Consider the following 16,276-nt stretch of genomic DNA (forward strand, 5'->3'; position numbering starts at 1 on the left):
CCGGGATGATAGCTCTTCCTGTGTGCAGCGAGAAAGGATTTCCTCTGTAAGCAGGCATACAGACTTACCCTGAATGAAGGGAGCACTGGTTTTGTTTCATACATGTGGGTGATGGTTCAAGCCCTTTGAATGAATGATGTGAATCTCTTTCATTCCCCATGCAAGTAACTGTGGGAGTGCATCTGGTGCACAGAGAAATGCCACACTTAGAAATTTGGCCCCAAATGATTGATTTTGCAGACAGTCTTCTTGTCGGTGTTGTGAGCCACAATGGTGGCTTTGTTTTCCGCCCACGTTCTGATCACCAAGTCCTCTCTGTTTTGCGTTTTCTTTTTTTCTTAGTAGGAAATTAATCTTTCCTTAATACCTACTCTTTCTTTCTTTCTTCCTTTCTTTCTTTCTCTCTTTCTTTCTTTCATTCATGGTTTTCTTTGACCATCATTTCTTTCCTTTCTTTTTTGTTTGTTTTCCAAAGTAGGGTCTTGCTGTAGCCCAGGCTGACCTGGAATTCACTATATAGTCTCAAGATGGCCTCAAACTCACAGCCATCTTCAGTCCTCAGCTTCCTGAGTGCTGGGATTAAAGCTGTGCATCACTATGCCCTGCTGTTTTTGCTGTTTTTTTTTTTTTTTTTTTCTTTTTGAGGTAGGGTCTCACTCTAGCTAAGGCTGACCTGTAATTCACTATGGAGTCTCAGGGTGGCCTTGAACTCACAGAGATCCTCCTACCTCTGCCTCCTGAGTGCCAGGATTTTGCTTTTATTTATTTATTTATTTGAGAGTGACAGACAGAGAGATAAAGAGGCAGAGAGAGAGAGAGAGAGAGAGAGAGAGAGAGAGAGAGAGAGAGAGAGAGGGAGAGGAGAATGGGCATGCCAGGGCTTCTAGCCACTGCAAACGAACTCCAGATGTGTGCATCTGGCTAACGTGGGTCCTGGGGAATTGAGCCTCAAACCGGGATCCCTAGGCTTCACAGGCAATTGCTTAACCGCTAAGCCATCTCTCCAGCCCTGCTTTTTGTTTTTGTTAGGCTGGCTGACTAGGGAATCCCAGTGATCCTCCTGTCTCTGCCCTTCCCAGTGCTAGGGTTACAGGCATGCATGGCCATGTTAGATTTTTTTTATGTGGGTGCTAGAGATTGAGCTCAGTTCCTGCTTGAGCAGCAAACACTTTTAGCCCCGGGACATCTCCTCAGCCCCTCCTTGAAACATCACGGAGTCAAATACATGACAGGTTTGTTTTGTTTTCTTTGCTCCTCAGTAACGACCTGTGATCTCTTTGTACCGTGTCCACGGTAAGACCACCACCACTTTTGCTCCAAACGTCAGAACAGGAGAAAGGAGCTGGGGAAAGTAAAGAGAACTCCCGGGGTAGTTCCTGTTATGCACCTGTCAGAGCTGGAATCGGGGTTCAGCACCCTGCCAGGGGAGGATGAGCTTCACTGGAAATCAATGAAGTTCAGGTGTCTGGCAGGCAGTTCATGTTCACCTGACAGAAGGTCCATGGGACTGTGTTTGTGAGGCTGGTTGAAATCCTCATATCTTTGTTTCTTTTTAAAAGATAGTTCTAATTTTATCATTTATGTGGGGGGGGGGGGCGCAAAAGCCTCTTGTCTCTGCAAACAAATGCCAGATGCTCGCATCACTTTGTGTGTCTGACTTGACGTGGGTGCTAGGGAATTGAACCTGGGCCAGCAGACCTTTCAAGCAAGCGCTTTAGTCACCGAGCCTTCTCCCCAGCCCCTCATACCTTATTTCTTACATAGTAGAGACATTCCCGTCTCTTTGCTGCTAAGACTTTTGGCCAATTGCCATTTCTCTAAGCTTTGGAAATGGGAGTCAGTCACCAGTTGTCCTTATGAACATAGAAGCAACAATGCTATGAGAAAGGAATATGATGACGTGATAAGCTGTCACTCGAGTCAGATACCAGGTTCATGGCCTCATCACTTTCCAGCATGGTGTCTGGGACAAGTTTCTTCACTACCTAAGTATGCAATAAAGTAAAACGGTAATGTGGGCATTGAGGTTAAATATGCAATATACCCCGGGGGCCCCATGTGTTTGAACATCTGAGGGTGTGCACTGCAGTGGAGGATTTGGGATCTCTATGAAGGGAGGCCTGGCTGGAAGGGGGACTTTGTGGTCTGTGAGTACATTCACTATCTGGCCCCTTTGCCAACACTTGTCCTAGTCATTCTTTTTCAGTGGATACATGATATTTCAGGGATTAGATTTTCACAGAATTTATTAAGGCTACCTGTGGAATATCCATATCTTTATAAATTCTGATATACTGCCAACCTTTTTTAATATAAATACTTTTACTTATTTATTTATTAGAGACAGAGAGAGGGGTGGGGAGACAGAGAAAGAGAAAAAGAGAGTGAGAATGGGTGTGCCAGGGCCTCCAGGAACTGCAAACTAACTACAGATTCGTGTGCCACTATGTGCATCTGGCTCATGTGGGACCTGGAGAATCGAACCTGGGTCCTTAGGTTTTGCAGGCAAGTGCCTTACCTGCTAAGCTGTCTCTCCAGCCCTATAGCCAACCCTTTTAAACTGAGTTTCTATACTTTAGTTAACTGAATTTTCTAAACTCAGGGGTACAAAAACCCCTAAGCTCAGTTCTTTACTGCACACACCATTGTACTAAAAGCAGACTGTCACCCCAGGCATCGGTTCCTACTTTCTTACTGACAGTAGGCGTCAGCAGACCATGAATGTCCACGATGATTAGGGAAGCAAGAAGAAGTTGTCAGTTGCTAAGTGTCACTGGATTCTTAGAAGAAATGATAACTCTTTGCAGTAGTTTGAATAAATGTCCCCCAATAGATTCAGGAGTTTTATCAAAGCATCTTAGATTTCCAGCTACCTGGCTGGAGGAGGTGTTACCGGGTGAGTCTTAGAGTCCAGCCCCAAGGTGTGGTGGTGGACTTGGAATTCCAGTCTAAAGATATGCCAAATGCTTGAGCTCTGTCTGGAATTCCTAAGTGTGCTTGTGTGTAGTGTGGCTTTTTTTTTCTTTTTTTTGACTTGGGGCTTCTCTTTCTCTGCCTGGTCCTTTAAGAGGGGCTAACTTCTGCCATTATGGAACGTCCCCTGGAGCTGGAAGCTTCAATAAATATCCCTTCTTCCATAATGGTGCCTGGTTTGGAAGATCATCTCAGCAACACGAAGCTGTCTACTACACTTCTTTAGCATAAATGGGGGTGCACCTGGGTCAGGAGGCATAGGAGAGTGGGCACAGGTGTGGCTGGCATGCAGTCTCTGTGCCCTGTGCCAGGTAACGAGCTTCTCAACAGCCTGTGACTGTCCCACGCTGAGGAAAAAGCTTTCCCACATCTCCGGTGCTTTCGTTCCAGGGAAGTTGGTTGGAATCAGTCCCTGCCACTTAGCATGGTGATTAGCATTTTAAGCAGTTTGTATTGATTAAAGAAACCTGCTTCTTCAAGCAGAAAGAGCCCCGAGGAATGCAGCAAGTGTCTTTATCTCAGTACATTACACCCAGCACCAAACCATGCGACATACATTAGTGAGAACCTGCATGGGCATTTGATAAATGACAGAAATACAGATGTGTTACACGTGTTAAGCAGATTGCATACTGCACAGACACATGCTTGGTTTCCAAGGTCTTTTAAAAAATATTTTAGTTTGTTTATTTATTTCTTTATTTGACAGAGAAAGAGAGAGAGTGATGGGCGCACCAAGGCTTCCAGCCACTGCAAACAAACTCCAGACACGTGCACCCCCTTGTGCATCTGGCTAACGTGGGTCCTGGGGAATGGAACCAGGGTCCTTTGGCTTTTCAGGCAAATGCCTTAACCACTAAGCCATCTCTCCAGCCCCTAAAGTCTTTTTTAAGAAAACCTGTCATGTAAGACTCTAGTTCTTTGTCAAGGAAGACCATTTGGTCTGCATATTGGAGAAATAAACCTAACCTTTTAAAAGAGATTTAGTTCAAACCTATTTCTGAATCATAAGATACTTGGGCTATGTTCAAGTGAGAGACTTGAGATTAGGTTTAGCTTCTTTGAGAGCTCTCTCTGGTCTCCTCTTAACTCCTCAATGTCATTTGCTGATGTCGTTTGGAGGGGAGCAAAGGCCTAGGGCTGGAGACGATGAAATGCCCACGCTGTGTGGCACGGGAAGATTCTTCCTTGCGCGTCTGTTCCCACCCTCCTAGCTAGCTCCGAATGCCCTTCAAGCCAGGCATGGAATAGTGTGCAATGGTTTGGGATTTATTTGAAGACATATTCATTTCAATTTTCACATGGTACAAAATATAGAGTGTTAAAGGTTGTGCATATCCAATTGACTCTATCAGATCTCTTCTGGTTAATTTACCCCACGTACCCCACTTACCGTCTCAGAGCAAATATATTATGTCTCCACTCAAAAGGTATATATGAAGCACATATGTTTGTTAGTAAATCAATTCATTCTATAAATATAAAAATATAAAAATATAAAAATTCCCCTACAATATTGCTGTCTCACCTGCAGGGGATGCATCCCAAGATCTTGATGGATGGGATGGCTCAAACTATAGCTGGTACCTAACCTTGTATATGCAGTTTTTTTCCTTGTACACATATATTATCATAAAGTTTAATATATGAATTATGCACAGCAAGAGATTAATAGCAACTAATAATAAAACAGAACAGTTGTAGCTGTATGCTATAATAACAGTTTTAAAATATATGAATTTATTTCTGTCATTTTCCAGTTAATATTTTTGGACCACATTTGACTGGGTGAGTGAAGCCACAGCAAGTAATATTATGGGTTGGGAGTGGCGGCCACCTGTTCTGTGACAGGTCTTCTAGGAAGCAGACAGACAGGGGACTAAGAGAGAGTCCTTGTCACGCAAGGGGTTCACTGCACCACTTGAGGGGGGTGGTGTTGAGCAGCCAAACAACGGCCAAACAGTGATCCACGTGTAACTGCATGTCAAGAGTCGATGAAAGCTCTAGCAGAAGTGGCAGTATAAATAGTCAATGACCAGCGCTTGTCACTCTGGTAAAGTGATCCCTGGGGAGAGGGCCAAGGACAGCCGGAGTGACAGCAAGCAAGACCTTTAAGTGCAAAGGTCCGGTGACATCTCTCTGCTTTGTACGCTCATGCGCAAAGAGGCTGGCGGATTTGGAGCAGATAAGGTGAGGATGTGTGGCTAGGAGGTAACAATGGCCAGGTCTACCTGACCCTGAAGCCTCGTTAGGACTTTTAAGTCTGTCTTGGGTTGAGTTGTAAAGTCAGTGGAGAGTTAGGAGTAAGGATGAAAGAAAATAGCTTTTTGAAAGAATCACTTGGGTGTTGATCAGAGAAAACCAAGGGTGAGTAGGACCAGGGTACGAGAGAGCAGCGGAGTGAGAGGCTCCTGTGGCCACCCGGGCTCCCAGGACAGTACGATCATAACACGGACCAGGTTGGCTCTGATGGGGCTAAAGCGAAGAATGGATTCTAGGTGTGGTTTGATGATTAGACCAGGTTGGTCTCAGCTGGCTGATGAGACGTGTTGTTGCGACAGAGAGAAGACAAGGCAATCTCAAGAGGGGCTCCCTAGTTTTGTATCTAGAGCAGCAGGTAAAAAGAAACTTGGGCTAGAGAGATGGCTTACTGGTTAAGGCACTTGCTTGCAAAGCCAAGGGACCCACATAAGCCAGGTGCACAAGGTGGCGCATACATCTGGAGTTTGCGGTAGCTGGATGCCCTCGTGCGCCCATTCTCCCTATCTGCCTCTTCCTCTCTCCCTAATAAATAAATAAAATATTTTTTGAAAAAGAAAAGAAACTGTGTCATGCAGAAGAGTCCTGGAGAGAGGCACTGGACAATCAAAGGTCCAGGTTCCATTCTATGCAAGGGAGGTATTCACTGGGCAGTAAGGTGGAGGGAGGAGCAGGCTGTTAAAACACCCAAGTCTGAAGCACGTAGGAAGCTTGTCATTACAGGTACACATTTGGAAAACACAGATCATGGTGGATAGCATTTAAGCTCATCCAGTGACAAGCACTTGCTGGGAGCCTGGGTAGAAAATTGCTACCTCTCGCCTTTACATTTATTTTTTTATCACTTCACAAAGAGTTATTTTTCTCCTTTTTAGCAGCCGTAGATTAGACTATTACACAGAAGCATGAAGGAAAGACACCTTTGTTTAAGCACAAAAGTGGAATTACCAGCTTACTGCTCTCCTTCCAGAGCAGCAACATTTAAAAGTCATTTTCGAGTCTCTGGAAATCCATTTGATATTCAAATTAAAATTAACACTTAACATTTACTTGAAAAGTGGTCACTGGAACAGTGGTTCACCGTGTTCCTCAGAATGGAAATTGTGGTCAGCACGGAAAAAATGTTATGAAGGAAACGGGTTACATTTTCTATCCAGTATCTTATTTGGTATATGAAAAATGGTGAGGAAAACAAATTAAAAAAAAAAATTGTGGGGGTGGAGTTGCTGGAGAGATGGCTTGGCAGTTAAGGTGCTTGCCTGCAAAGCCGAAAGACCTCAGTTTTATTCCCCAGGACCCACATAAGCCAGATGCACAAGGTGGCGCATGCATCTGGAATTCATTTGCACTGGCTGGAAGCCCTGGTGTGCCCATTCTCTCCCTCCCTCCACCCCCCTGCCTCTTTCCCTCTCTCAAATAAATAAATTAATTTATTTTAATATTTTAAAAACTTGGTACAGAGCCCGGACAATAGGGTAATTTCCAGATCAGCCTGGGCTACAGTGATCCCCTGCCCCACCCAGAAAAATGAGAGGGGACTCAGGGTGAAGCTTAGTGGCATGATACTTGTCTTCCATGTGCAAGGTCCTGGGTTTTATCCTAGCACTGCAGTGAATGAGTGAATAAATAAATAAATAAATGAAATCTACAATACAGGAGAAGTATGGACTGTGATGTGAACATTACAGTGACATTGTGGTAGGTGACGGCATTTATGACTGTTGGGATATGTCCACAATATTTTAAATGAAAAGAGAGGTTAATATCACTGTTTTCATATTATTATCTAGTTTATATTACATATATTATGTATGCACATTAAAATAGATTAGAAAGAAATGTATTAGCACATTCAAGGTCCTTTCTTTCTCTGTGTTTGTTGTTTTCTGGAGGCTGATTCAAAATCTACCTTTTACAAGTTTTTGTATTTTCTGAACATCATAAAAATATATCAGTTGTATAAAAGAGCATAATTTATTACAATACTTAAAAGTGGATAAAAATATCATAAAAATGTGGACCTTTCTCTTTTTTCTGTGCTAGGTAAGATATTTCTAGATCCAAAAAGTTGAGCTGTCTTTGTACAAACTCCTCTCAGGGTAGGAATGGAATCTGAGGAGCTGACAGCTTATTTAGTTTTCTCTTGGTCCTGTAATAGTTCTACATATATATTAGATCTCACCTCATGCATGCATTGTAACAAGGGTGTACTAACTGGGAGTGAGTGGTTACATCTATTCTCTAAGCATACTCTTGTTTAATGTTACACTGTTGTTGCCTGAAAACTTAGAGTTTCTACCCTCAAGTTGGAAACAGTTCAATCCAGACAAGGGGAGTGGGTGGAATTAGAGTTTCTGCACAGCAAAGGAAACAAGAGTGAGGAGGCAACCTATAAAATTCAAGAAACTTGCTGATTGCTATGCTTCAGATGGGATTAATATCTAGAATATGTAAGGAATTGTGAACAATTAAACACCAAAAGAACAAATAACCCAATCAATAGATGGATAAATGAACTGAATCAATAGTTCTCAAAAGAAGTACAAATGGTCAATAAATCTGTGTCAAAAAATCTTAACACCTGATCCATTAGAGAAATTCCAACTAAAACTACACTGAGACTCCATCTCACTCCAGTGAGAATGACTGTATCAACAACAGTCCCACAGATGCTGAGCGAGCGAGGATGTAGAGAAGCGGCCTTCTATGCTGTGGGTGGGAACGTAAATCCATTGAAGCACCGTGAAAACCAACACGGAGGTTCCATAACACACCACAGGTAGACGTGCCATACGATCCAGCCACACCCTTGGGTTATGAGAATGGAGGAGAGTGATTCAACACACAAAAGTGACCCCTGCACACCCATGTTAGTTGGTGTACTAGCCAGAATAGCCAAGACACAAATTAACCTAGTGTCCACCCACAGATGGGTAAGTAAGGACATTGTGAGGTGTCTATATACAATGGGGCTTATTCAATCATAAAGAAGAACTGTATGTCATTGATAGGAAAATGGATGGAACTGAAAATCAGCATGATGCCTGAAATAAGCCAGAGGCACAAAGACAAACAATGTGTTTCTCTCATTCACAAAATCTGGACTTTAGAAGATTAGATATGAAAGGGTAATTAGAGTGGCTGTCTGGGAAAATGGCTGTACTCTGCTGATCAATGCCTAAGATAGCCCCAGAAGTAAGTGTGTGTGTGTGTGTGTGTGAGTGTGTGTGTGTGTGTGTGTGTGTGTGTGTGTGTGTGTTTTAAACCAAGAGTTTTATAAGAATAGCACAAGCCTTGGAAGTTTCTTAGGTGGAAAAGATGTGCAGGTTGGGATGAAGCCCTTGGTGTCCTGCGCTGTCCCTTACAGACCCAGGCAGAGTGAGTGGAAGATGCCCACACGAAATCTTTAATGCCGTGCTCATTGCCAGAGTCCCCCCCACACCATGCTCTTGAGTTGCTTCCAGAACAACCAGGAAGGTGGCGAGTTGGAAAGTGCTGGCCACGGTGATGTGTGCTTCTTTCTGAACATGTCTGTGACCCAGGCTTCACTGCAGCCGCCAACGGTCACTTCGGTGGGGCTGTTCAGTGTCCCCAGACACAGGCCGGGCTGCAGAGGTGGCAGTGTGGTGCAGGCTCTCGTCGGAGGCAGGCGGCCCTGGATCCACAGGTCAGGGTGAAGCGTGCAGAATCCCTAAACACTGGCTTGCAGGACGAGCGGTGGCTTTCTTTCCCTGCCGAGCAGCCGTGCCCATTCTGTGGTCCCTAAGAGAACAGGGCCACTGTCTCTCATTATTATAAGAACAGGTGACGCCACCCTCACTGAGGGTTGGGAGGGTTTAAAAAGATCTAATGATCTAATGAAAATAATTTCTTTTAAAAAAAAAAAAGAAAAAATACAAAGATCTAATGGTGCTGTGGCTGGTGACACCGTGAAGACACATCTTAGCCAGCTGTCACTCAGCTCTCCATACAAACGTTGCCTCCTCTGACACCACTTGACTGAAAGTAGCCTCCCACCGCTTCATCTTACACTCATTCTCTAATGTATCACAAATAGTATTTGCTTTTATTTTTGGTGACTGCTTCACTGAGATATGAATACACCATGCTGCTGCATTTTTAATTCACTCAGAGTTGTGAAATCATACTCTCAGAATATTTTTAGTGTCCCCAAAAGAAACTATGTCTTCTTTATACATCATTTCTCGGGGGCAAGGCAACCATTGAACTCTAACTCCAGGGATTCACGTATTCGAGGCATTTCATGTAAATGGAGTAATATAAGCATTCAGTTGTTTGAGAGTGGTTTCTTTGACCTCACACAATTATTTTATGTTCATACATGTTATAGAATACATCAGACCTTTATTTTAGAAAAAATTATTTTAATTTATTTATTTGCAAGGAGGGAGAAGAGAGAAAGGGAATGGGCATGCTAGGACCTCTTGCCACTGCAAACAAACTCCAGATGCATGTACCACTTTGTGCATCTGGCTTTACATGGGTACTGGGAAATTGAACCTGAGTTATCAGGCTTTGCAAGTGAGCCTTTAACTTCTGAGCCATGTCTCCAGCCATTCTTTCTTTTGAAAAGACAATGTCAGGCTGGAGAGATGGCTCATCAGTCAAGGCATTTTCTTGCAGAGCTTGACGACCCAGGGTTGATTCTCCAGTGCCCGCTGGGTGGTGCATGCATCGGGAAGTTGTTTTGCAGTGGCTAGACACTCTGGCATGCCCATTCTCTCTCTTTCTCTCTTCTCTCTGTCTATCCCTGCTTGCAAATTATTAAATAAATAAACAAACAAACAAGCAAAGTAAATAATTTTAAAAGACAGTCTGATATCATTTTGTTTGTGATATATATTTAATAAATATATATAATAAATATATATTATATATATATTATACATATATGTGTGTATGTATACACACATACACACACACGCATATATTTAAACCGATCCCATAGTTCCATGAAAAGGGATGTGGAAGCCCAAACTGCTCACTTGAAAGCAGGCATGGATTTTGACGTGTGCTTCCTAGTTCATGGCTCACTTCTCCGCCTCAGCAGTATGCGCCCTTTTGTGGATTTAAAGCCCTGTCAGTTACTTAGCTTGGCTGATGGCTTTGAGTCTTTCCTATCACAGTACAGCACTAGGACTCGCTTAAGGTGGGTGAAGAAGAGCCCTACATGCATCTCTGTGATGTGGAGGGAAGCCAGGGTGCTGAGTACCAGAAGGCCCTTGTTAGACCTTCACAAAGCCTTGTGTACTCTACTGTCCCTGGCGGGCTCTTGAGCTGACACTGGTGACAGAATAAAACGCGCGTGAGAAATCACCTTCTGTGGGGCTCTCCCAACACTCATGCATTCGTACTTGAGTGCTTCAGCTTATTCACTAAACACAAAGTAGAGTGTAGGGGATCTTCTTACCACCACGCTGCCACAGCCGGGGATGGCCCTGTTAACTCACCCTGTGGCCAAAGCTGTCTCATGAACCCAGCTTCACCTACCAGAGCTTCTCGCTGGTGGGATGATCAGAATTGACTTCTGACAATGATTTCTCAGTATGCTCAAGCACAGGCTGGTTCGTTCATTCACGCATTTGTTAAGTGATTGATTACCTAATTCATCAGTCCATCCATCACATGTTTGTTTCACCTTTGAAGGCTGCAGTTTGACGCTAGGGCCCTGAGATTAAAGCTCTACTCTCGCTTGTGCAAGAGTATAGCTGTGGTCTGCAGTAGGAGGCAGGCTAGCTTAGCAGTTACAGAAAAATGATGCAATGATCCTAAAAGGAATAGAGGTATGAGATATCAGATCCCAGGAAGGGAGGTGAAGAAGTGTGGTCTCTTGAGCAGATTTCTGCAGAGCAGAACGGCATGAGTGAGATGAGAAGCCGAGAGCTCTCAGCTTGGGGATAGAAGCAGGATGGACTCTGTTGGAAGCGGGGAGTGGCTGGGTCATGCAGGCCATGGAAAGGCCTCTGACCTGAGTGGGAGCAAGATGACAGCGCTGCCTCCAGCAAGTAGTTGGACACTTGGATTCTTGGCTGATTCACTCAGAAGGCAGGGTCAATGTGTCCCAAGTTCTTACGACTTCAATATTTCATAATTTTCTTTAATTTACAGACGTAGGAGACAGGCAGGTGGATAGCTTACGCTTTTCTCACGCCTGCCGTTTCATGCAGAGTAGCAGCTCATTTTGTTTCCTCTTCTTGTTGTTGTAACAAAATACCTGACAGAAGTAACTTAGGGAAGGAAGGATGTTTTCTCGGCTTACGGTGTGAAGGTATGGTCTGCGGTGGCCGGCGCATGGGGCACTGGTCACACTGTGTCCACAGGGAGGAAGCAGAGAGAGAGGTGAGCGCTGGTGCTCAGCCAACTGTTTCCTTTTAGTTCACTCCAAGACCCCAGCCCATGGGATGATGCCACCCATATTCAGGGTGGATCTTCTCTCCTTGAATAAATACTTCTGGAAATGCCCTCAGACATGCCCAGGGGCGTGTCTCCTAGGTGATTCTAAATCCAGTTAAGCAGACGATGTGCATTAGTGTAGGTGGGATGGGAGCGTGGTCAGGGACAACATGCAGTTTGTTCCCCTTTAACATCACGTCTACACTTCCATGGAGCTCAGATCTATTGGGTAACATGGGGAAGGACTCATTGTACTGTTGAGGTCATGTTGGTTTATAAGAGATTTCCCTGTAAACAAAGAAAATCCACATGAGCAGGAATGGCATTGTGACTCTTAGCTAGAAAGGACAGAACCCTTCATAACTACTGTACAGACAGAAGTTCTTCCAGCATTGTCATGGACGATGGACGATACCCAGGACTCCCCTGCAGGGGAATTTGCCCCACCCCAAGGTATCTTGCTCTTGGGAACACCACCTGTCCACATCCACCCTTGAAGAGAGACCTGCCTCCACCTGTATCACCAGGACCTCCCCAGTCGGCATTTCCAGCCAAGACCTTTTTCTATGTGTTCCATAACCCCTGTGAAGCCCCAGTCTATCTGGACAGCCCAAGCTGTGCCCTGAAGTGACAGTGACTGTGTCTGTAAATGAGTGCATAGTGTTAGTGGCCTTCCCGTCAGTGGAGTCTTCACTGTTTATGTCAGTGGGTGACGAGAAATGTAAGCACCCATTATGACAGGAATTCCTATTGCTTTATAATCCCATGGCTTAGGGCTAAGTGTGTGTGTGTGTGTGTGTGTGTGTGTGTGTGTGTGTGTGTGTGTAAATGTTATATAGATTATAAACAATAGTCAAATTATATAAAAATATAGAACCTTTTCTTTTAAAGAAAAGACTAGAATTGTCTCCAGATACTCCCACAGACCCAATTTTAACTTCACCGCAATTGTTGCCAATTTATTTTTTCCCTCAGCAATGCATGTGGTTACTATCCATGAGCTAGAGTGGCTTGCAGAAATACAGGAAAATGAGGGGAACTTCCCCCCCCAAGACTATCACCAAGTGCCTTCCTTAGTCTTCTCAGCCTTGCTGAATGATCCGGACATTTCTGCATTGTTCAACAGCAAGGCCTTTCTCATTGCTTTCTTCCAAGGACAATTAAAAAAAATGTGCCGTTCATAAAATGAGATATTCTGTCAAAGGGGTGAAAAAGGAAATAGAAAGACAGAGTTTATGCACTATTCTCTGCAAACACGATGGTAGTGTCATTTAATTCTTGTTCCTAAATAAATAAGCTTTCTAAAAATACCGCCAAATCATGCTGGGCTGTCTGAATGCGTTTGCAGTAGTGAATAATGTGAACTGACTGATATTCCCCAAGTGTGTCCTTCATTTAAAATTTTTTATTATATTAAATATAATCTCCTTATATTAAGAAAACCAAATAATTACTACCTATAAACTCATGCTTCTCTCCTCCTTTATTTCTTATATTGCATATAAATTAAGGTGAATGTCACCAGATGTCACTGGTAAATAATTGCTTGCTTGCTTTCTGTCCCTTTCTGCCTCCCTCCCTTTCTGCCTCCCTCTCTTTTGTTTCTTCTTCTTTTTCCTTTTTCTTTTCAGATTTCTGAAAATTTTTACTTATTTGACAGAGAAAGAGGGAGAAAGAGAGAATGAATGGGTGTGCCAGGGCCTCCAGCCACTGCAAACGAATCCCAGACATGTGCATCTCCATGTGCATGTGGCTAACATGGGTCCTGGGGAATTGAACCTGGGTCTTTTGGCTTTGCAGGAAAATGCCTTAACTGCTGAGCCATCTCTCCAGCCCTCTTTTCAGATTTTAATGAGAACCAAAAGAGCTACTGATCCTCATTACTAACTTAGTGCTCACCTTTTGTACTTTCTTTCACTCTGAGAACATTTTGAGGGAGACCTCTCTCCTTGAAGCCAGTGCTTTGTAATCCTACTTGGGATATGTTTTTTTTTTTTTTTTTTTTTTTTTGACTGTGTGGTTACAACTGGGACCATGAACTTAATCCACCAAATGCAAATGCATCATATGTCAATTAAATTATCCTTTAACTGAATGGTTATCTTTTCTTTTCCAAGTTGACCCTCATTAGCTATAGCAACTTTTAGTCTCCTGGTATTATAACTTCATATGATTTTGGTTTGATTGAGCAAATGTGCAGACATTGTGCCTGAGACCAATCATGGTAAAGATATGTTGAGGGAATGCTTTTCTTTAAATAAAAATTTAATGAAAGATATAGCTCATTGCCATCAATATCATCATCAGTACCATTAATACCACCAATATTCTCATCATCATCCCCTCCACCACCATCACCATCACCACCATCATCATCACCACCATCATCACTCCCATCACCACCATCATCATCACCACCATCATCACTCCCATCGCCACCATCATCATCACCACCATCATCACTCCCATCGCCACCATCATCATCACCACCATCATCACTCCCATCGCCACCATCATCATCACCACCATCATCACTCCCATCGCCACCATCATCATCACCACCATCATCACTCCCATCACCACTGTCATCATCTCCATCATCACTGTCATCACCACCATCATCATCACCACCATCATCACTCCCATCACCACCGTCATCATCACCATCATCACTGTCATCACCACCATCATCATCACCACCATCATCACTCCCATCACCATCACCACCACCATCACTGTCATCACCATGGTCATCACTAGCATCAACACTGTTAGGTCAAGATGGGTTTCCCAACAGAGCACAGGTCACTTGGGATTACAGAAAGTGGGCTATACAGAGATTTTCAGTTGGGGGAAGTAAAGAAAAGGTTTCTTTTGGGGAGATCTAAGAAAGCCATGGTGTGACACCAGAACAGTAACCAGGTGACCTGAGAGATAAGGGGGCAGGAAACCTAGACCTGGGGCGTTGTTAGGCAAGGAAGGGATGATGGCTGGGTGGATCCTTGAGGACTGTGGATGACCCACTTCCTTGTGTCTCTGTCACCCTCCTGCTCTCCTTGGTGACTCCATTTTTGGAAGCCCGTCTTGACCTAACAACCATCACCACCATCATCACTACTATCACCACCACCATTACCACAATCACCACCATCACTACCACCATCATTACCATCATCACCACCACCATCACCGTTACTACTACCATCACCACCACTGTCATCATTATCTCTGTACCTGTTTTCTCCTAGACAAGGCTAAGCAGATATCCTCACCAGCTTCTCACACAACCGAGCTGGGTAGTTACATAATGCCACTAGTCTGTAGCTTGCCATGTTTCCTTCATGGTTCAACATGCACATTTTCCATTACAGCTTATCTAGTTGTTCCATCTGCAGGTAGAACATTGCCAAGTATTGCACTGGTGAGAGCCTAACCTGGGCATACTTAAGTTGTATCCAGGTTTGGCTGTTTACAGATTTATCCAAATGAACATTCTGCACAGATCTGTGTATTTGTCAATGTATTTTTTTTAAAGACTGAAATGGATTATCTGGTGCTTTTGTAGTAAATCTTTACTCACATCAGGAGAGAGAAAGAGGGAAGGAAAAAAGAAGCCATAGTTGTAGGGAGGAAGAGAGGGAAGGACAAAAGGGAGAGAGGGAGGGAAAGAGAAACAGCAAGCAAGGTGGGCAAGTTGTCATGCCTCAAGGTCCCCCAGAAATATACCTCCTCCAGCAAGACTCCACCTCCTAATGACTAGACATCCTTCCAGAACAGCACCACCAGCTGGGGATTAACTATTCAGACATAGGAGCCTTTGTGGCATTGTATATTTGAACCACTGTACTCACCTAGGCCTAGAGGCACTGAGCTGACTGGAAGTTGAGTCATGAAAGAAAAACTGCAGAATGAAGTGAGGAGCCACGCAGCAGGGCCTGCAGCTGACCGCTGTCTGCTGCCCACCACCACGGCTGGATCCTGCGCATATGCACAGTGGGTTCTGAGGTTCTGGAGCTTCCCCTGTTCTACGTGTCCTGCCACACAGGTGGCTCTCTGTCTCTCAGGCAGTGCAGACTCACCACTCTGTCCCTTTTGACTGCAGCTCCAGATGAAGATGAGTGAGCGGGCGGCATCCCTGAGCACCGTGGTGCCCCTGCCCCGCAGTGCCTACTGGCAGCACATCACGCGGCAGCGCAGCACGGGACAGCTCTACCGCATCCGAGGTAAGCCCGGCTCAGCTCAGCTGCCACGAGCTCCCATGGCGAAGAGCCATCCTCCTCCCAAGGCAAGGTCCGCATCAAGGTCTCATAGCCCAGGATAATTCGTTTAGCTGGAATCCTGGCCCTCAAGGGTTTGCTTCTGTTAGGGTAGGATGGGCTCCCCAAAATGGAATCAACAAGCACAGAAGGAGGGCAACAGACACAGGGAAGTGGGCCATCCACATTCCTCAAGGAATCCCCCAGCCATTATCCCTTCCTTGCCTAACAATGCCCCCGGTCTAGGTTTCCTGCCCACCCCTGATCTTGTCTGGTGTGTCACACCCTGGCTATCTTAGATCTCCCCTAAAGAAACTTTTTTTTTTTTTTAAATAACTTTTCCCTTCCTCACCATCCCCCAAATGAAGAGTCCT

General features: G+C 44.4%; 1 protein-coding gene across 2 annotated transcripts in view; it reads left to right on the forward strand.

The window, feature by feature from the left end:
• Dok5 (docking protein 5) overlaps window positions 1-16,276 on the forward strand; it is a 145,036-nt gene that overhangs the window by 120,555 nt on the left and 8,205 nt on the right. Inside the window, exon 7 of one of the 2 annotated variants that reach the window (XM_004663848.2) lies at window positions 15,749-15,869. The exons of the other annotated variant lie outside the window; for it this stretch is intronic. Within the exon in view, the coding sequence (XP_004663905.1) occupies window positions 15,749-15,869 (121 nt within the window). The remainder of the gene's footprint in view (window positions 1-15,748; window positions 15,870-16,276) is intronic. 2 annotated transcript variants of the gene reach the window in all.

The sequence above is a fragment of the Jaculus jaculus genome, chromosome 8 (assembly GCF_020740685.1).
Source record: "Jaculus jaculus isolate mJacJac1 chromosome 8, mJacJac1.mat.Y.cur, whole genome shotgun sequence".
In the NCBI taxonomy this organism is placed as follows: domain Eukaryota; kingdom Metazoa; phylum Chordata; class Mammalia; order Rodentia; family Dipodidae; genus Jaculus; species Jaculus jaculus.